This window comes from Canis lupus, chromosome 12 (genome assembly GCF_003254725.2).
Source record: "Canis lupus dingo isolate Sandy chromosome 12, ASM325472v2, whole genome shotgun sequence".
Lineage (NCBI taxonomy): Eukaryota > Metazoa > Chordata > Mammalia > Carnivora > Canidae > Canis > Canis lupus.
Window position 1 is genome coordinate 56,425,224 of NC_064254.1, and position 22,170 is coordinate 56,447,393.

Here is a 22,170-nt window from a genome sequence, read left to right on the forward strand (position 1 = left end):
AAGAGTTAAAAAACAACAAAAGGACATAGAAAATAATTAAAACAGAGGTAAAAATGAATATCAAAATAAATAGTAATTAGTGACCCAGTGATGTTGAGAAACAAAATAATCACTACACCAAGATAAATGGGAGTATCAATCAAGGTCCCTACTAGAAATAGATAAATTGAAAATTGTTATTTTTAAAGGGACCATTTACAAAGATGTGGATGAGCTGAAGGGGAAACCCAAAAAGTGGAGTTGGTAAAAACAAAACAAAACAGAACAAAACACAGTTGTTATCACTTTCGTCCCAAAGGGAGAAGAGGGAGCAATTACCAAAATCCAAAAGAAAGATTACTTTGGAAGTAGTGGTGGAGGAACATAGCCAACAGAGGAGACCTGGCAGGGGAGGAAAAGAGCAGTAAATATCCTGAGCTCACACTCCTCCATCCTTCCAGTCTGTTGCTAGTACTCCCTGTTGGCTGAATCCAGCTCTGAGTTGGAAGGCAAGGAAGCTTGTTGGTGGGAGTCCATCTGGAGTTAGCCTCCCATAGCAGAGAGCAGAGTGGAGGGTGACTTTGGAGAGACCAACGGAAGATAACTGGCATTATGAACAAAAGTAAAATAATGTCTCAAAGCCCAAAGCACTGAAAAATCAAGACTTTATTAAAATTATTGGTGAAACTTAAAGGAGCTGTGGAAAAATAGAAAATTTTGAAAAAATGATTAAAACTTTGGGGAATAAATATTCTAGCAAACATTGAAAGAAAATGTAGCATTCTCTAAGCAAAGTTGAAGATACATTTTTTTTGTGTGTGTATGTGGTATGCATGCTTCTGTGGAAAAGGAGGAGGGAATATAGGCTAGAGGGTATTGATTTGGAAACAAATTCATCTTAAAGTTTTACTTCTTTGAGAGCAGACACCCTGCCATATTCAGATACCCTATTCTATTTTGTGGAGTAAAGCCAGTGAGGTACGAAATGGAAAGGAGCACCAAATAGACAATAATCAAGATAAATATTTGAATGCACTGTTTTAAAAAAAAATGTAAAGAATACACAATGAAAAAATATCAAAAAATTTAAAAATATAGATTTCTGCTTCTTTTTATGATCCTGCATTATTTTATGACTGACATAGTGATTTGTAATTGGTCCTTAGTTCTGGAGGTCTGGGAGTGCTGCAGCTGGCACTGGTTAAGTTTATAAGGGTTGAACATGGCATGCAAACAGAGAGGGCAGTGTGGAGGTTTTTATATATAATTATGGTTTTGATTGTAGAATTTTATTGACTTTTTCCACTAGGTTCAAAATACAGGAAGATTTTTTGATGAGTTGTATAGAGGGGCACATATTTTTCTTTTTGCCTCAGGCTCCAATATGATTCAGCACATGACTGATGAACACTGTAATACATAGCTGATAATTGATGTTTATTGAATGAAAGAATGATTAAACGAATTAGTGTGGTCATTTCCTACTCCAACTATGTATTACAAAGCTTTGGTGTCCCTTCCAGCTCATATTTTTTTCTTTTGCTGCATAATTTATGGCTTTTCTCTGACATTCTTCCTCAAAGTCACAAGGGCAGTTTTAGGGGCATGATTAGAGACACATAGATGCTCAAAGAAGGCTGCTGTAAAAATCTCATGAATAATCCACTAAGTAGGAAATATCATAATAATGGTTTGCCAAAATTGCTAGAGTCTTGTTTTGTTTTGTCTTTTTGTTTTCCTGTTTCTGTTACTATCTCTTTATCTGAAATCTTCCCCAGCTTCTTCTCAATCCTATTCAATGCATGCTTTCCATATACAATTTGGTGAAACATTCTAAATGCTTAATTCTAAATAATCATATATCAGTATGGGAGAACTTTAGATTTGTGATATTCTAAATTGCTATCTATTCTTTTAATTGTTCTGTCATGTTATTCTCAAATTTGTTTTTAATTAGTTTTGAATGCTCTCTTGTTTGAAACCCTGTATATCTTAAAACTATGCACATCTGAAAACTCGGCAGCACCTAGTAGATCACGGCACAATAAATATTAATTACTAATAATTGTAATAGTGATGAGTAGCAGTTTAACTTTCTCATATATCCCGCCTTAAAACCCCATTGGAATCGTGTGGATTTTTACAACAAACATAATTTCTTATCCTTGAAAGCCTTTTCTGTGGTCTCCATGTTAATATCTCCCATTATTGTTTTGTTAGACATAGATGATGTGAAGAGAAACTCTGATGCATTATTTATCTTTCCCATAGCTAATATATGGGGAAAAAAAAAACAAAACTGAAATTTGACATAGGAAACTTCTATCTAAGAGCCAGATCATATAAATGCATGTGGTTAAGATGCATTTTTCAGAGTTTTGTAAAGATTATGCGGAATGTTGATTTTGTAAGTAAATAAGAAACAGTGTCTTTTGTGTCTGATTATATTATTTATGATTCCATTTAAAAAATTTTTTTTCACAAGAATATTTTGCTTGATCTTCAAATCGTCCATGTGTTGGGACTAGTTCACCTACTGGTCCATATCCACATAACTCATGCTTTACTGTCATAGACTGATGTGACACAGTGTAATAGAATATGATGCATTGCCTGAATTTAAAGGAACATGGACTATTTCTGGATCTGCTGTGCAGCATGAGATCTGTATCACATTTGAAACAAAGCTAACCAAGCAGACAGAGCAGAAAGATATCTATAGCATCCATTAATCAGGGTAGAGTATATATTTTTTTAGCATCTTACTCTATTTGCCTGGTGTATTTTAAGTCTGAAACATAGAACAAAAATAGCCTCAGTGACCGTTCATGTTGCTTTTTACATTATTTTCCTTAAAGAATCATTCCCTAAAAAAGCCAAAGCAAATTCAGTTTGATTGAAAATTGTTAAATAAGTTGTACTGCATACATTCCTTCGGTCCATCTTTTCTCACTGGGGAAATATTAAATATTTTGCAATGTATGCATTTTGACCAACATTTAAATATATGACTATTAGCACTGAGCTAACCTACCATCTTCCATTTAAAGCCAATTAAATTCAAAAGAATTTAAAGCATGTTGTTTATAAAAACTGCAAGTATCAAAGTACTTCAGATTTGAACTAAGGAGAATAAACAAGGTGATAGAATTAACGAAAAGAAAAGAAAAGAAAAGAAAGAAAAGAAAAGAAACATATTCACATAAGCGTTTGATCTTATAGAAGACCTTCAATTTAGGAAAGACTTTAGAAACTCTTTGAGGCAGAACTGCCACACATGCTTTAAAGAAGGCAACTTATAGCTCTTTCCATTTTATGAGGTCTGTTACCCATTTTCAAGTTCTTTTCACATTAAGTTTGTTCCTAGTTTCCTATGAACTTCAGCATCTAAAATCCTTGAGGTTGAGCTACTGCTTCTTTCCTCCATTCATATTACTTATTCACTCAGATCAGAGAGAGCTAAGAACTCCCAGAGATCAGACTGGCACGTTTCCCTATTTGGTCCCCTATTCCAGAAGTAAGAAGTAAAATACCTCTAACCCTACTGCCTTTAGGCATTTACCGGACACACCCCACCCTAACCCAGAATTTCACTAATACTTTCCTGTTTTGTTTTTCGTTTTTTTAATTTCCCCTTTCTTTTTCCTTGTCCATATGACTTCTCTCTTGCTTTTATTCATGGCTACACTTCCATTCCTCTGAGATAATTATCCCTTTTGTCATTCCACAGTTCTCATTAACATCATCCCTACCTTTCCAACTGGGTGACCTGTGCAACAGAAGCAGAAACCTGAAGATGGAAGAAGGGAATGCATGCTTGTCGGATGATATGCAGTAGTTATTTGATCTATTCACTCACCATGATTCCTCACAGCCAGTCTGTAAATATCATTTAGCGAGTTTCCTTCTAATGTTTCTATATTTACCTCCCCATTTTTCATCTCACCTCCACACTGAACCCACTTCCAGTTCCATTATTTCACATGTACTCTCTCCCCTCATAATTTTCATGCTACAGTCTATCTTAGGTGCAAAGGCCACCAGAATCACCCCTCACAAATCTAGGTTTCCTTTCTCCCAACTGCACAAGATTGACACTCTTCCATCCTCTTCTTGTCTATTTTATCTCAGCTATATTTTTCTTACTCCATGAACAATTCATTCAAATCAAAGTAATCTGTTGTTTACAGAAAAATTGGATATTGGAAAAGAGAGAATTGGAAAATAGAAGTTCTTTCAATTTTTCTTTTCTTTTCCTTTCTCTTCCCTTCCTTTTGTAAATGTATCCATTTACATTCTCCTTTCCCTTTCCCTTTCCCTTCCCTTCCCTTCCCTTCCCTTCCCTTCCCTTCCCTTCTATTTTCTCTTTCTCTCCTTTACTTTCATTCATTAGATACTTATTGAATACCTGGTATGTCTATGTATCTTGGGAGCTAGAAGATAAATCAACATAATTCCACTTCAAGTCAGGGAAGTATGTAATATAGTATGACATTAATTCTCATAGAACATTTGTTAACAAGTATTACAATCTATATTTCATAGAAGAGGAAAGTAAAGTTGGGAAAGTTTCTGTAATAACCAGAGGTCACAATTCTAGTACCAAATAATCTGGGATTCAAATCTAGACATTCCCAATTCCAGAAACCATATTTTTTCCCCACAAAACTGCTTGAAAATTTTGTCCATGAATCCTAGGGCACTAGGGAAGATATGGGCATAATTGAATCTAGGATCCTGGAACAAAGACAGTATGTATACAGGCAAAGAGTGGACAGTGGGATTTTGTGAAATAAGCTGGAAGGATAGGAAGGAATTTGAATATGTCCAGCCTTATAGGTCATATAAATCAGGTTAGTTTTTAATCCTATGAACATTGAGAAACCACTGAAGTGCTTTAACTAAGAAATGAGTGACAGAATGAGATTTACAAACGGGAAAGATGGCTTTAAGGCCAGAGTAAATATGGGTGGGCTAGTAGTGTAACTAAGACAGTGAACTAAGATAATGGGCAAGAGATAGGACATAAAATGATAGAATTCGAAGACGGTTTTGGTATATGGACTACAACCTAGAAAGTTTCTTCATGATTTAGAAGTTTCTGACTTCCACAATGGCATGTTTGATCTAGAATGGGATGAGTAGGTGAAATATTAATTGACTGCATGTGCATGTGTGAGACAGAAGAAAATATAAAATACTAACAAAGAAGCAAAGGGCCAAGTTGTGAAGAGTTGCAACACTGACAGCCAGGTAAAGGGGGATGATATTGGAAAAGGGACAGCGAAGAAGAAATAATCTAGAAAATATGTCCAGGAAAATAAGGAGAGCAGAAGAAATATTCTAATTAAATAATTTTTAAAAATTTATTTAATTCAATTAATTAACATATAATGTATGATTGGTTTTAGAGGTAGAGGTCAGTGATTCATCAACCTTACATAATACCCATTACATCTCGTGTCCTCTCTAATGTCCATTACCCAGTTGCCCCATTCCCCCCCAGCCATCCTCATTTTATTTCATGTGATCAAGAGTATCTTGTGGTTTGTCTCTCTCTCTCTGATTTTGTCTTGTTTTATTTTTCCCTCTCTTCCCCTATGATCCTGTTTTGTTTCTTAAATTCCACAGATGGTGATATCATCTGATAATTGTCTTTCTTTGATTGACTTATTTGCTTAGCATAATATCTTCCAGTTCCAGTCACATCATTGCAAATGGGATTATTTCTTTTTTTGATGGCTGAATAGTATTCCATTGTGTATATATACACCACATCTTTTTATTCATTCATTTGTCAATGGACATCTGGGGTCTTGCACCCTAATGTTTATAGCAAAATAGCCAAACTATAGAAAGAACCCAGAAGAAAATTTTAAAGGAGAGGGTAGTAAATAGCATCAAATGCTGTTAAAATTAGCACTGCAACTGTTCATCACATCTGTTGGCTGAAGATCATTGCTGAACTTAGCAAGAGCTGTTTTTAGTCAAGTTGCCAGAAGTCAGATAGGAATGGGCAAAATCAGAAAATAAAGTCTGAAAGAGCAGGGGAGTAATACTATGGACAGGTGATGGTGCTGATTGACAAAGGGTCTAGAAGAAGTCACATTTTTTTCCCCTTTTTCTTAACAACTTTCTGAAAAAGAATTCCATACTTAAGATAATTTGAGAATGTAGATATAATTTTCATATGTCTATTTAACTACTTTCATATTTTTCACTAGTTTTAATTCTATCTTTATTACTATTTTTAAGTCCCTTAAAAGGACAGAATAATGAAACTAATTATTTTATAACTATTTATATAACCTTATTCTAATGTGGTATACATATCAATATTGATCAATTAGTCATCAACTATTTACTGCATATATACTATACATAAAGTACTTATTCTACCACAGACAGAAGTGCTCCATCAGAATTTCATTTAATTTTGTGTTTTCATTCAAATGATAGCTTTAAAATAGTAATTAATCATATTTTAAGTTATCTGATAGAATATCAAGTTCTACCATGAAATTTGAGTGCCCAGATTTGCATTTGTAGTTTGCATTTCTTTTTTTTCTTCCCATATGAAGTCATTGTTTGCTATATGAACAAACTGTGCATTGATTCAAATGAAGGAATGTTGGAGGAACTTAAATCCACATACACTTATATATGCAAACCTGTGTTAACAGAGTCACATTCAGTTAAATAGCAGGTAACAAAAGTGGATTTATCTGTATATGTACCAAGCTTTCTTTTTTAAAATTTTATTTATCTATGCATGGGAGACAGAGAAAGAGAGGCAGAGACATAGAGAGAGGAAGAAGCAGGCTTCCTTCAGGAGCCTGATGTGGGACTCAATCCTAGACCCTGGGAACACGCCCTGAGTCAAAGGCAGATACTCAACCGCTGAGCCACCCAGGCATCCCTGGGTACCAAGTTTTTAAAACAGCAAGTAATGAGTGGGAAATATCAGAAAAGGAGACAGAACATGAAAGACTCCTAACTCTGGGAAACTAACTAGGGGTGGTGAAAGGGGAGGTGGGCGGGGGGTGGGGGTGACTGGGTGATGGGCACTGAGGTGGACACTTGACGGGATGAGCACTGGGTGTTATTCTACATGTTGGCAAATTGAACACCAATAAAAAATAAATTTATATAAAAAAACAGCAAGTAAAGTAATGAATATACAGTGAAAATTTTATTTCTCATTATAATCTCTAGCAATAACTAGATTGGCTATCTGGTATAGAATTAAGTAACAATATTATAAACATCTTTTTCAAGGAAAAATTCAACTTTAAAGAATAGTCAAACAATACTTTATTAAATTTGGCTGGATTTGGTCCTCTTGAACCAGTAAAAAGATGAAGGCATTAATAAATCTCACTTTTTACAATAGTAGAGATTCTAAACTTTAAAATATTAAACTAAAAAAATATTAAACTCAAAATACAGTTATACATAGAACTGAGCTTGTCCCTATGTCTTCCTATAATTTATTCAACAATGGACCTTGACCCAGGGATATACAAAAACATACATATTGTGGTAATTCTGAGAACACATATTGTGGTAATTCTGAGGTTCAAGGGGCTCTGATGCCATCCATGGATCCAAGGAAAAAGCAGAACTTGGCTTGATCCTTGCTATAAACTGAATGTTTTTGTCCCCCTAAAGGTGATATATTGAAACTTAATGCCCAGTGGTATTTGGAGGTTGGTCTTTTGGGAAGAGCTCAGGTCTTGACAGTAGAGCCTTCATGAATGGGATTAATAGCCTTATAAAAAAGATCCCCAAAAGCTAGTTTTTTTCCTTCAAAGTGAGGTCACAGAGGAAAGACATTGCCTATGAACCAGGAAGTGGGATCTCATTTCTTAATACCTTGATCTTAGACTTCCCAGCCTCCAGACTATAAATTATAAAGTTCTGTTGTTTATAATCTACTCAGTTTCTGGCATTTGGCTATAGCAGCCTGAACAGACTAAAATAATCCTTAAAACTAGTATAAAAGTTGACTTGATATTCTAGGAGAGAGAGACAAAATTAGCAGGAATATATGGAGGTGTGTTCAGGAAAATGAGGGCTGCAGTTTAGCTGGAGACTGTGTAAAGTGATCAGAGGACATAAAACTGCAAAATACTGGGGCCAAACTATAGATTAAATGCTTTTACTGCTAGGCAAAGCTATAGAAAAACATCAAATTTTACTCTGGATTTATTGTAATTTCAGACTGTTTTTATATAATTACACCTAGAATATGTCTTCCTGAGATTTTCAAGTTGCAAGAAAAATATTTTCAAATTAGATAGTTCCTTGAATAGAACAAATGGTAAATCAGGAAAATAAAGAAAACATTTAAATAAAACTTTACTGAAATAACCATTGTGTTCCTGTTGACTGTTTTTGGTAAAATTAGATTCATCTGAAGTTCATTATTCTTTTTTCTCACTATTTTGTGGCTCTTTCTTCATTGTGTTTCACATCATACAGGGAAGTAAATGAGATAATATTCTTGTAATTACCTAAAATTTCTTTACTACCACCCTTTCTTTTTTTATTTCATTTTTTGTCTCTATGAAAAACATTAAAATATTTATAATTATACCTCCTTTATTCCTTTCATCTTCCTTCAGTTTGCTCATGTGAATTCTCCAAATGGGGAATAATTGTGTTGTCTTCAGAAATGTTTGGTGTCTTAAAAATGGAATAAAGATGGATAACTGATAAAGAGCATGATTTTTCCTTCATTAGTAGACCAAGATCAGACTTAATATTTAATCATTATTTTTGTGGATTCTTTTATATATTTAAACTGCCAAAGATGACCAATAAAAGTGTATACATATTTTTAAATTACATGGATTTCAATTAACACTTAATGTAACAAATGAGAACATTGACTTACACACTTCATAAGATACTATTTCCATTCTGATTTTCATAAAATTCTGTAAGGAAATGTCAATAGAAGAAATTACCTCTTACTTTAATGTTCTCCCAGAGAAGTCATCTTACGCTTCAGAACATCCTTGAAAACAACTTGCTAAAATTTTAAAGATAGCCTCCTCCAAGCAATAAGAATTTCTTCAGAAGTAGAACCTATTCCAAACATATTAATATTTTCAAAAAGATGATAACCCTGTCAGGGATTAGACTGTCTCCGGGGTTAAAACCATAATCTGGTAAATAATTTCAACAGAGGACTTTCTTTCTCCCTGAATAGAAAACTTCCTCACCAGGGAATCCCGCAGATATTCATTTCTTCAAAGACAGGACCATTAAAACATGTCAGAATCTTCAAAGTGGAAAACATGCCACCCCTTAGCAAAACGAAGCCTTTTAAAGTAGAAGCCCAAAAGCATTATGATGGCTCTGAAGGAAAACTCCCAAAGCTCTACAAAATACTGCTTCCAGTACCCAAGTCTCAGATTATAATTTAAAAATGTTATGCAGATCGTATACAATCTACTCTTTTGAAAATAGACCTTCGTTTTTAGAGTAGTTTTAGGTTTACAGCATAACTGAGAAAATACAGAGATTGCATATGTTCCCTGCCCCCACACATGCAGTTTCCCCAACTATCAACATCCCCCACAGAGTGGAACTTGTGTTATAATTGATGAACCTACATTGATACATTATTATCACTCAAAGTCCATAGTTTACATTAGGGTTCACTCTTGATGTTTGGCATTTTATGGGTTTGGACAAATGTGAATGATATATATATCAACCTTTGTAGTATCATACCCAATCAACACGGCCCTAAAAATCCTCTGTGCTTTGCCTATCCATTCCTCTTTCCCTCTAACCCCTAGTAACAAGATCATCTTACTGTCTCTATAGTGTTGCATTTTCCAGAATATCATATAGTTAGAATCGTATTATATATTTCTTTTTCAAATGGCTTCTTTTTTAGAATAGTAAATGTTTATTAAGAGGAACCAATTCATTGTTTATGAAATCATAATAATATGGATAAGAAGAATAGAGAATTGTTTGTCAACTCATGAAATAATAAGACCAGCATACGCTTTTTAAAGTCTTTTTGAAATTTTAATTCCAGGATAGGTAACATAGAGTCTTATATTAGTTTCAGGTGTACAAACAAATTGCCTTCTTTCAAATAGTGATATGCATTTAAGTTTCCTCTATGTCTTTTCATGGCTTTATAGCTCATTTCTTTTTCACACTGAATAATATTTCATTATCTGAATGTGCCAAGGTTTTTCCATTCTACTCCTGAAGGGCAGCTTAGTTGCTTACAAGTTTTGGCACTTATGAATAATGCTGCTATAATTACGTAGGCAGGACGTAAGCTTTCTGTTTCTTTGGGTGAATACCAAGGACTACTGTTGCTGGATAGTATGGTGAGAGTACATTTATTTTTGTCAGACATTGCCAAGCTAACTTCCAAGATGGCTCTATCATTTTGTACTCCCACCAGCAGAAACTCAGAGTTCCTATTGCTCCACATCCTTGCCAGCATTTGGTGTTGTCAGTGTTCTGGCATTTGAGTATTTGAATAGGTGAGTAGTACCTTATTTTACTTTGCATTTCCATGAGGGTATATGATGTGGAACATATGCTTATTGGCATCTGTATGATCTTCTTTGTGGGATGTCTATTCAGAAATTTGGCCCATTTTTAATTGAGTTGTTTGTTTTCTTATTTTTGACTTTAAAGATTTCTATGTATATATTTTTTTTTAAAGAGTGCTTTATCAGAAGTATCTTTTGGAAATATTTTCTCCCAATTTGTGGCTTTTTTTCATTGTTTTGACAGTATCTTCTGCAGAGCAGAAGTTTTTAATTTTAATAACCTTCAGTTTATCAATTTCTTCCATGGATAGTGCCATTAATGTTATATGTAAAAAGTCACCACCATACACAAGGTCATCTAGATTTTCTTCTGTTATTTTCTAGAAATTTTATAGTTTTACCTTTTACTTAGGTTCATGATCCATTTTGAGTTAATTTTTTTGAAGAGCATAAGGTGTATGTCTAGATTCATTTTTTTTTTGCATATAAATGCTCAGTTATTCCAGCACCATTTACTAAAAAGATTGTCTTTGCTGCATTGAATTATCTTTGTTTCTTTGTCAAAGTTTAGTTAACTATATATATCTGGATCTGTTTCTGGGCTTTCTATTCTATTCCATTGATCTATTTGTCTATCCTTTTACCAATACCACATTGTCTTGATTACTGTAGCTTTATTTAAATCTTGAAGTCAGGTATTGTCCTTTTCCAATTTTGTTCTTCTTTAATATTATATTGGATATTCTCAGTGTTTTACTTTTCTGAATACGATTTAAAGTCAGTTACTTGATATACACAAAATAACTTGTTGGGATTTTGATGGAGACTGGATCAAGTTGTGAAGGACTGATATCCTTACATGTGATCTGCCTTTGAAAAGTTCTGTCTGATTTGAACTATTTTAACTGATAAGTAAAATACTGTAAAATCTAGTTATCAGGAAAAAGAGATTAGTATTCCTTTAATTCTAATATAAGAATCTGAGAGGGGCACCTGGGTGGCTCAGTGGTTGAGCATCTGCCTTTGGCTCAGGTTGTGATCCTTGGGTCCTGGTATTGAGTCTTGTATCAGGGATCAGGGGAGCCTGCTTCTCCCTCTGCCTGTGTTTCTGGCTCTCTCTGTGTATCTCTCATAAATTAATGAATAAAATCTTAAAAAAAGAATCTGAGGAAAATAATTTATGAATGGTAAGCAGAACCCAATGGATTTGAACCATATAGTGCAGTTTTGCTTCACTTCATGTTATTTCTGATCTTGAGAAGCCTTTAAGTCAGGAGAACAAGCAATTTGATGACAAATCATCTAGACTTTTGCACCTTTCTCTTTAGGCAAAAAGGTTTTTCTGCTTCATCCACCTGGTTGAAATGTTGTGAGACAGAGTTAATCTTGGGGAAAAGTGTGAAAAGTGATGAGCGCTGAGCCATCATCACCATAGTTATCATCATTGTCATTTGTCTATCCCAGAAATTTGCATGTAGCCAAGTAATCTATATTTTGCCTAAATTTCAAATTTGGACATAAACTAGAATTATAATTACCAATATATTGAATTTCTAAGAAAAGTTACTGAAATGTACAGATATTAGAGCAAAGAACAGAAAATGTTTACAATAATTTTTACTTTTTATTATTTACTGTTTTATTATTATTTCTATATTTACTTTTTATTATTATCTATATAGTCTTAAGTATTGTTTGTAATAAAAATATAAATTGAATCCTATTTATACTATTCTATTTATAAAAATATATGGAAAGCTGGTTCAGAATATATTAAATTTAAGATTATGGGGATCAGGAATAGGTCATGGGTTAGGTTAATCCTCTTTTCTCTCCTTCAATTATTTGTTTTCCCAAGGTGATTATTTCATTCTACATTTGAAATATGACTAAAACATGATGTGTGTGTGTGCACACGCACATCTCTAAGACTTGAATATATGATAGAATAGAACTCAGTATAATATATGATACAGGTTTATATTATCAATTAAAATGTACATATAGTTAGAAGTCACTTTGCACAAAATTGAGTGGGATTTGAATTTCTGGATTGAAATTTGTGGTTACAGAGTTTTGGGGTTAACTGATACATTTTTCTGCCTACTACTCTCTGTGTCTTATTCATAATCAACTGAAGCCACCTTGCAAATATTTGTAGTTCCATATCCCAAGACAGCTTTTTACCTAGTAACAAATTCACTTAAAACATTCTCAGTGCTTTAGCTCTTTGAGCAAACTGATTTTCTGAGCTCTGAACACTTTTTTTTACCAGAATCTTGAGAATTGCCCTTTCCCAGGAGCAGGGCTGCCTTTAGCTTTCTTGCCACGTCAGTCCTTGAAGGGGAACAGCCTGTGGGAAGCAGGGCTTTGGTACAAACACTGTGCCTGGGAGGAGAACTATGCCCAAGGTCAGTTGTACTTAGTTGCAGTTGTAAAAGATCTGAGAGGCATATTTTCATGGCCACCATAGTGGATGAGAGCTAGTTTATTATCAAAGGAACTCCTGGGGCCAAGAAAGTGAAAATATCAAAAGAAAACCCAAATATTTAAGCGTCTATAATGTTCCAGGTGTTTTCAGTGACTTCACACTTGTTGTCTCTTTTAAATACAACAATCCTAAGAAGTAAATCTTACCATCCTTATATTGAATATATGAAAACTGAATTTCGATAATGGATATCATCTTAATTTTAAGGAGATATTTGAAGAGTAACTAACACTATATTAAACTCAATTGCTAAATGGATGCCTCTGTTGGGTTCTAGAAAATATGCGGTCAATATCACCACCAATTTCATCAGAAAAATCTTAGGTATTGTGAAGCTCAAATTTTAACACTGGCAGCATATTGGTTGCTTCCTCTGGTAGGTTTACTTCAGTCATTTTTGATAAAATATCTCCCAATATCCATGTCTGAATAACAATAGTTTGTCATTAATTGTTTCAAGTAAAATGATATTCCTTTCAAAGACTGGCTAGTTTAGCTTGTGATTCAATTGTGCAAGTGCTTCTCCTCCAGAGAACCATCGAACTTCAGAATATAGAAGTGCATTTGTATACTTTCCACTTTGTCACACCGGTTATTGAAACGATGCGTCTTCAAGTTTCAAGATTTAATAAAATTATAAATTTTTACAGCTTTACTGAGAACATTCTTAAGGGAAGCTCTTCATTTAATTAACTTTGAACTATTTATTAAATGTGGATTTGTGGTGGTGAGAAATAGCACGATGTCTAGTAGTTTGGTCCAAACTGCCAGCAGCTTTATCCACCTTTACTTTTTGTACCATTAGTGCAGTTATGAACACAGTAAAAAAAATCAAGTAATATCTTAGTATTATTATGATAAATTTTGACCATGTGTATCCACTGAACGTATCTTGAGTTACTGAGGCATTCACAGACCACCCTGTAAGACGTTGTTCAAGATTATAATTAAGAACCTTGAGACAATCCTAGAATATTTGCTCCCTGAGGGCACAGGTCTGTTTTGTTCATTTATGTGTTCCAAGCACTCAGAATGATCTCTAACCCATGATATAAGTATAAACTTATTATCTGTAGTGTTAAAGAAAGAAACATTTAAATCATGAATTTTGATCCCTCTTCTCTCCCCAGCCCCTCACCACCAATCAGACTATGTGCTGAATGGTCTCATGATTCAGTTTTCTATTCTTTAAAAGAGATAATATTAGTACCTACCTTATAGGTAGGTATGTTTTAAAGATGAAATGTGGCAGTGCATTAAAATGCTCCACAGAGTGACCAACACAAGGTAATGATTTCCGTTATTTAAAAATATATTAAGAAAAAATGTATATATTAAGGAGCCATAGTTGTCTCAGTTATAGCTGGTCTGATTGTCTATACTAGTTTTGTAATCAAAAGAATAAAGTATCATATATAAACAAAGACCTGGGATAGCAGTTCAAGTGTCTTCAGGCACTCAGGCTTCTGTTTTTATGCACTAATATCATACCACATGACTTTCATCTTAAGGTCATATCTTGATTCAGTATAGGTGCTGGAGGCCAAATTTCTGCTTCTGCAGTGAAGGCCAGAAGAAGAAAGAAAAGTAGAAAAGTTCTTTAAAGAGTCTGACCCAGGTGAACCAGCTCCCTTTAAACAGATTTCTCAGAAGTCTCATATCCCAAATCTACATTTTGTTGGCTGCAGCATGGTCACATATAAGCAAGGCAGAGAAGTCAGACTTTTATTCTTTGTCAACCTGCCTACCTAAAAATTAGGGTTCCTATAGTAAGAAGAAAGAAGAAAACTGATAGCCTCCACCTATTTCTGGAACAATGTAATGGTTGCTATGTAACATATAACATGGATATATTCTATTGTGCAGAAGTGTGATTGATACAGATGCTTTTTGCTCCTCCATGGCTATAACAACTCTTTGACCTAGCACTGAACTCAGCACCTCACCATAGGCCTTTATCTTTACAAAAGGGCCGAGCTGGCGCATCACACTCTATCTAGTGCCTCTACGTTCTCCCCAGGATCAAGCGATGGGAATTTATATGTACAGTGCTTCGAATGTGATTCAGCTATCCTGATGACTAACCATTTTAGGCTGAACTGAGAGCACTACAGCTCTCTAAGTTTCCTGAATCTTATCCCAATTATATTTCGTTTAATAACACTCAGTGAAATATCTGGTGGCAGGGGAAATGAAACTACATGCTTTTTATGGGATCATTCATCAAGAACTAATTGAAGCGTTCATACAATTTAGTGCTGATAAAACAGTGTAACAATAAACAATAACAAAATTCACTGGAGAAGGATTTGTTTTGCCGTGAGGAAAATGGTTCCGTTTCATCCTGGGATTCCTGGTTAAAAGAGTCTCCAATTTACAAAAGGATAAGCGCAGACTCCTCTGCATAATGACGGGGTGGAAGCTGTGTCAAATATATTAGTGTTGCTCCACTGGAGCCATTCTCATCCTAAGTATTTGCTATTGTGTGGGACTCTGGCAGGAGGCTGCAGGACCAATAGGATTTTTAAAAGTTTCTTTTTCCTCTTTATTGTTACTCCACTTAAAGCAGCCCCTTCATAGTTTTTATTGGAAAATATAGAAAAACTTAACGTGTAGTTTCATAAAGTTCAGATTTTCTTAAATCCCAATTTAAGAAGTTCCTTTTGAATACTTCTGCATATGGAGTTAGTTGACTTTTTGTCATTGCAATCCCTTTTCCTCCACATGTGGTGCTCGGACATCTGGCTGAATTGAAAAGGAAGGAATAGAGAATGGACACCTTACACATTCTTATTTTCTTAGGAGTGATTGAAAGGAAATAGTAGCAAAATAAAATGTATGAGAAATGTGCCCTAAACTGCTATCAACCTGACATTTATTTGTTATATTTATATGACTTAGATGGCAGTAAGTACCATATTATAGGTGCAGAATTTCCTTGGTAATTGGTATGTCTCATATATAATAACCACAGATTTTATTGGTAAAATGTATTACCTAGACTAAACTTAACTCCAGGCGATAAGACTAGACTCTCTACCATCACCATTTTAAATTTTAAGCAGCATTATATGGATACAGATTTTTAGATAAATGATCAGCATATAATAAGGCTTGGAAGATTATATGAATGGTCATCTTTCACGGACACCATTAATATTTATTAATGTGTTTTAAAAACCTGCCTATAAAATAAGTAGCTCTGGTAATGGAGATATGGTCAGATATTGTAGTTTTAACATACAAATTTTTGTTCAAATCACTTTGCATTATAAAAAGTAATTTCTCCTAAGGGCTTTTTAAGCTGTAGTTTTCTAAAAGTCTTAATACATCTTAAACAAAGCACTGCCAAGCCTAAATTATTTCCTAAAATTAGAAGGATTTATAAAAACCACAATCACACTTTGGGTTGGCTAAGAAGTGGAATCAGTGCTTTGTGTATTTAGTTGCCAGTCACTTCAGTTAATTTGTAGCACCATTAAAAAGTGAAAGATAAATTTATATTATGACATAAGAAGTATTAATTTAATAGATATATTTAGTGATAAAATTATGATTGTGGATTTCATAGCTTTCATACTGTAAACTACATTTGACTTTCCACGTAGATCTGCCAAATAGAATTTTATAACAAAGGCACCTGAAAATGGGAATGATGGATTAGCATAAATTAAGTCAGCACCATGCTATAATGCTTCTACTGTGGTTCTCAAACATACTAGGCAGCTTCTACACCAGGATTTTTCTTCTACGTGACGTTTCTCTCTTGATATTCCCACAAGACTTGCTCACTCATGTGTTTTAGACCTTGATCAAGTGCTGTCTTCTCAGTGAGGACTGCCTGACTTCCTTATTTTGTGTTGCAATTTGTACTTTCTTCATCTCCAACTTATAAACCCTAATGGCTACCTAGCTTATTTTTCCTCAGTAATACTTATGACACTCTATGTGTACATATTTATTGATTTTCTAACAACACTTTTTTTTGGAATATAGATTCTGTGTGGGCAGGTGATATGCATGTTTTATTCACTGCTTGATCCCAGAGCCTGACATATGATAGGGATTCAGTAATATATGTCAAGTGAATGGATTAGGGTTCTAGATCTCCCATATCTCATGCATGAGCTGTTTGAGTTTAGGCAAGTTACTTAGTCTGCTAGTTTCTCTTTCCTTATCTAAAAAACATGAGAAATAATGATGCCTGCTACATTTTGCTGATTAAATGAAACACTATGGTTAAGAGTTTTTTCCTAAAGGCAAACTATTATTGTGGACCATCAAATAACTTTCAGGAAACCCTGTGGAGGTAATTGATTTTGCTTTGTTTGGGTTATCTCGTTTAGAGGAGATGTAGACTTGGATTACACTGTTGGTTTTAGTATACAGATTAAAGCTATGGACCTTTTGCCTGTTGTAAATTGTTAGTAATACAGCAATCAGTTAATCTTGTGACCAAAAGTAGGCAGTGATTTAGAGAGACATGTTTAGAGGTGACATTTGGATGCGAGGTAGAATTTAAGGAATGGAAATTTAGGTAGGTTAAAGGTAATAGGATGTTGAAGCTAATCGACCTACATGAGAAATGAACTGGTGAGTGTGGCCTCATTCATAACATGCTATCAAGAAAAGTGAGGCATCATAGAAAGTGTAGTGTGATGATTAATAATATATATCAATTTGGTTATGCAACAGTATGAAGTGTTTGACCAAACATTGGTCTAGATGTTGATAGAAGGCTGTTTTGTAAATGTGATTAACATTTACAATCAGCCGACTTTAAGGAAAGGAATTTTCCTTTGATAATGTGGGTGGTGGGTCTCATCCAACCATTTGAAGGCCTTAAGAGCCAAACACTGAGGTTTCCCAGAGAAGGAATTCTGCCTCAGGGCTATAACATAGAAACCAGGGATCCCTGGGTGGCGCAGCGGTTTAGCGCCTGCCTTTGGCCCAGGGGGCAATCCTGGAGATCCAGGATCGAATCCCACGTCGGGCTTCTGGTGCATGGAGCCTGCTTCTCCCTCTGCCTGTGTCTCTGTCTCTGTCTCTGTCTCTCTCTCTCTCTCTGTGACTATCATCAATAAATAAATAAAAAATTAAAAAAAAAAAAACATGCCTGAGTTTCCAGCCTCTCTGTCTGCCCTATGGATTTGCTAGCTCCCACATTCCTATGAGCTAGTTCCTTAAAATACCCCACCCCCACCCCCACCGTGTGTGTGTGTGTGTGTGTGTGTGTGTGTGTGTGTGTCTGACTGACTCTGGCTCCCTCTTTCTTTTTTATTGGTTCTGTTTCTCTGGAGAACCCTGATTTATAAAAGTAGTAATCTGTGGTTTATGATTCTTGATTTGGGGATAATTGTGAGAATCAAATAAAACAATGTGTGCTAATCTCAAAATAAAACCCTAGCATACAGTAGGTATTCAAAAAAACGTCATTTTCATCTTAGTGATGATGGTAAACAAATCAGGTGATATGTTTACCAGTGAAGTCTGGTCCTCAATTAGCCTATGATAGTATTATCCACTGAGTACCTAAAGTTTGCTGACTGATTTGACAACTCAAATTCAAATAAAGAAAAAGAGTTCAGTCTATTATAAAACATAGAGTATTAAGTATAGAAGCAATTTGGTGTATGTAACTGTAGGGAGAACAGTGTTTAGAAAGGGTATAAATTCTTTAGCAAACATACTGGAATTCAAACTCCATCCTTGCTTCTTAACTATGTGGCCTTATCTGTGGAATGGGTATTATAATCCTTTCCCCACAGTAGTATGGCAATTTAGTAAAATAAATTATATAAAACATCCAGAACTGTACCTGTCATATTTCTCTCCTCATTTCCCTAAGGTACAATTGGTTAATATCAAGTTTCCTAATTTTTGAAATTTCAGTTTTGGCCCTTCTGTGCCAAAAGAGAGGTCAATTTCAAGTTTCATAATTGGAGATAGACATTTTTCTTTTTCCCTCCATGTAAATGAAACTTTACTGAGAGAAAAGAATACCGATAAAGCACAAGCAATTTTTAAGGCAGTCTTGCATTGACTAAAAAGCTTCATAGAGAAGAAAAGGGTAATTGCCTTGCTAGACAAGGTGGTACAGAGTTAAAGCCTCTCACCCTTTTAGCCAAGTACCTCAGAGAGGGGGTGGATGCACCCCAAAACCAATGATCCTCAGATATTCCTCTAGAGCAGCTGTAGTTGGCTTACCCCAACAGATTCAAGAGCAGCAACAAGGCCCAGGGTGAGCTCTGTCATTGCAAAGTCAACTATGGGACCCTGATAATAAAGCTAAATGCTCTACAGAGTAAAAGAAACCAGAATCATTGTCAGTGTTATAAAATATGTATTTTACTGTATGTCAGTCCAAGGTGTATTTTATTATCAGTAGTGCCTATTAAGGAAGAGTTATTCATTCTCAAGAATATCAGATAAAAATATTTAAGATAGTTCGAGATAAAGAAAGAAGGTGTGGTTTTAGTGCTATAAATGTACCTCCTGCAAACACAAGAGAAAGGTACTTCTTATAGGATGGAAGGAATGGAGTGATTCAATTATAATATTATTTCTTGAAAATTAAGGTGTATTATTAAAGTATACTTTAGAAAAATGATTTTGGTATCATGTTATCAAAGTTACATTTCATATAAGTTAAGAAACTCAATTGATGAATTTGTTCCATGTAACGAAAAAGGAGCAATAATAATAGTAGTGGTAGTATAGTTAATATTAATAGCTTTAAAAGCAGAGTAAAACAAACAAACAAACAAAAAAGCAGAGTACGCACCTCCAGGGATGCTGAAAAAATGTGGGAGGACAAAGGCTCTGGCCAGCACCCTTGCAACAGGACAAGGCTGGAGCTAGATCAGGAAGGCAGATAAGTCTGGGATGTCATTGGGCAGGTGGAAGCAGAAACCCAAGTCAGAAATGTCCTGCTAGAGCATCTGGGTTCAGAGACCAACAGCCAAAATGTCTGTATTGGGGATAAGCTAAGAGTAGGCTCATTAAGACAAGGTTAGGAATGAAGAGAGATGGAAGGAGAGACAGCAGCCAGGCTGTGTTTGATGGTACTGAAAAGAAGGGACCCTGGAGGATGAAAGCAGAATTGAGGCCAAACTTTACCATTTAGTTTTCTTTTCAAATTGTTAATAGCTTTATTTGATTTTCATTATAAATATTATAAACATATGTTGAAATACTTAGATGATTTAAGAACTGTATGCACAAGATACAAAGTAAAATCCTGAATTCCATATATTTAATAAGTATGGTACCAAATATTTTTTGCCTTTCTATATACAGCACATAATTTCTTTTTTATACATGACCTGTTTTTAAGAACTTCATATTTTTCAATGAATATAAATCCATATTGTTTCATATTATTTCAATGAATATAAATCCATATTGTTATTTTCAATGCATGCATAGTAATTTATTTGGTGAATATACCCAAACTTACTTTATCCATCTTCTGTAGATGAACATTTAGGCTTTTTATGTTTTTTTTTCTAGTGTAAACCCTCTTTAAAAGTTCTGGGTTTTTTCCTGCCTGTTTCAATTATAAATAAAATTTATTTTTCATCCTTAAAACACTATAATTGCATGAAGAAAGTTTTGAAAACAGAAAAATTTAAGTATTTATATGTTTACCATTATATCATCATTTTGGCTTACTTTCTCAGAATCTTTTTTTTTGGTCCTAACTTCTATGACTTTTAATTATCTGGTTGGTAATTTATATGCTGCTCACTCAAAGGCATCCCTCAAACCTGAAGTCTGTAGTTGTTTCTAGTCTCAGAGGTGCCAACATACATCAAGGAGGAATGTAGGATGAAATGAAGGGAGGCTGTGATAACCAGAAGCTTCTTCTAGACAGGAGAGGTGGTGCTCGCTATTACAGGTGGAAACTGAGGTCTCTTGGAGGCTTACTTCCTGAATCCCACCAGTTACCTTGCTTGTGTGTCATCCCAGGGACACTCTGAGCCTCTGGTGCTCGAGGGTTGTTGGGTTAAGTACAATGAATACTGGTGTTTATTAAAAAGACAAACTGTGCTTGTAGCATTGTACATATTATCCTATTTAATCCTTACAACACTTTGAGTTAGATATAATAAGCCCCTTTTTGTAGATAAGATGAGAGGTTCAGAAAGGTTAAGTTACTTGGCCAAGATTACATTATATAGAAGAACTGGAATAAAAATCTGTAACTGTGGGCCTCTGAAAGAAATAAACTAGTGAATAGCCTACTTAACGTCCTGGGGTATTTGGAGGTGGCAATAAGTGGTAGTAGTTTCCTAAATTTAATTCTTCTTGATTATACCCTGCCAGTCAATGAAATACTAGAGTGTGAGAACATATGACTCAAAATTACCTTCACTTATGTGATAAATGGGTAAGTAATGCTGTAAATTTGGTTATATGTTTGGTGAGACTGAGAAGAGTATGAGGACTTATGGGATGAACTCCACTGGCTTAGCTCTACCAGGTACTTGCCCTCACCAAAGGTTTTGATGATAAGAAGGAACCCAAGATGCTCTAGGGCTTACAAAATAGTTTCAGATGATACTGTCACTTGTCATAATGATTTGTGTTTGGCTATACCACATACCGAGGATGATCAGCAAGAAAAATGGATTGCCTAGGAATGGGACAACATACTTGGCACTGCAGGAAGAATAAAGAAAGTGGGTAGGACCAATATTTTTCATAGAAATCAGAAATGATTCCTCATGAGATTAATGAACCAAATATTTTGCTTCCATTGGATCCAAAGGGACTTTCTGTAGTGTAGTTCGATACCAATCTAATATGGAGAATAGTCTAGGTAGGGCACTAGGTAGGGCAATGAATGTCTCTTACTTTGTTGTATTATCAACTTTCACTTTTTGTAAGTCTATTCCTCTCCAGTACTATCATGTGTACTGTAGCAGCAGGATCAATCTTGTAAACATATGACCTCAATAGACTGGTTTGTGGTAGGCAATTTGCCAGATATATTGAGTCCTTATCCAGGAGGTTTAGAATTAGGGGTCATAAATGTCATACTCATGCCAGGGGTCCAAACTGTTAGCAATAGTTGTTTGACCACATGTCCTGGCATTTGGACTAGAAAGATAAGGAAGCAATGACAGGGAGATAGAAAAATGAAACAGAACCATAGGGAAC

The 22,170-nt window shown here is 34.8% G+C and overlaps 1 protein-coding gene across 1 annotated transcript in view; it reads left to right on the forward strand.

Moving 5' to 3' along the window:
* LOC112658411 (uncharacterized) overlaps nt 1-7,000 on the forward strand; it is a 499,297-nt gene extending 492,297 nt beyond the window's left edge. Inside the window, exon 8 of the mRNA XM_049092289.1 lies at nt 3,710-7,000. Within this exon, the coding sequence (XP_048948246.1) occupies nt 3,710-3,817 (108 nt within the window). The 3' untranslated portion in view covers nt 3,818-7,000. The remainder of the gene's footprint in view (nt 1-3,709) is intronic.
* The last annotated feature ends 15,170 nt before the right edge of the window (nt 7,001-22,170 follow it).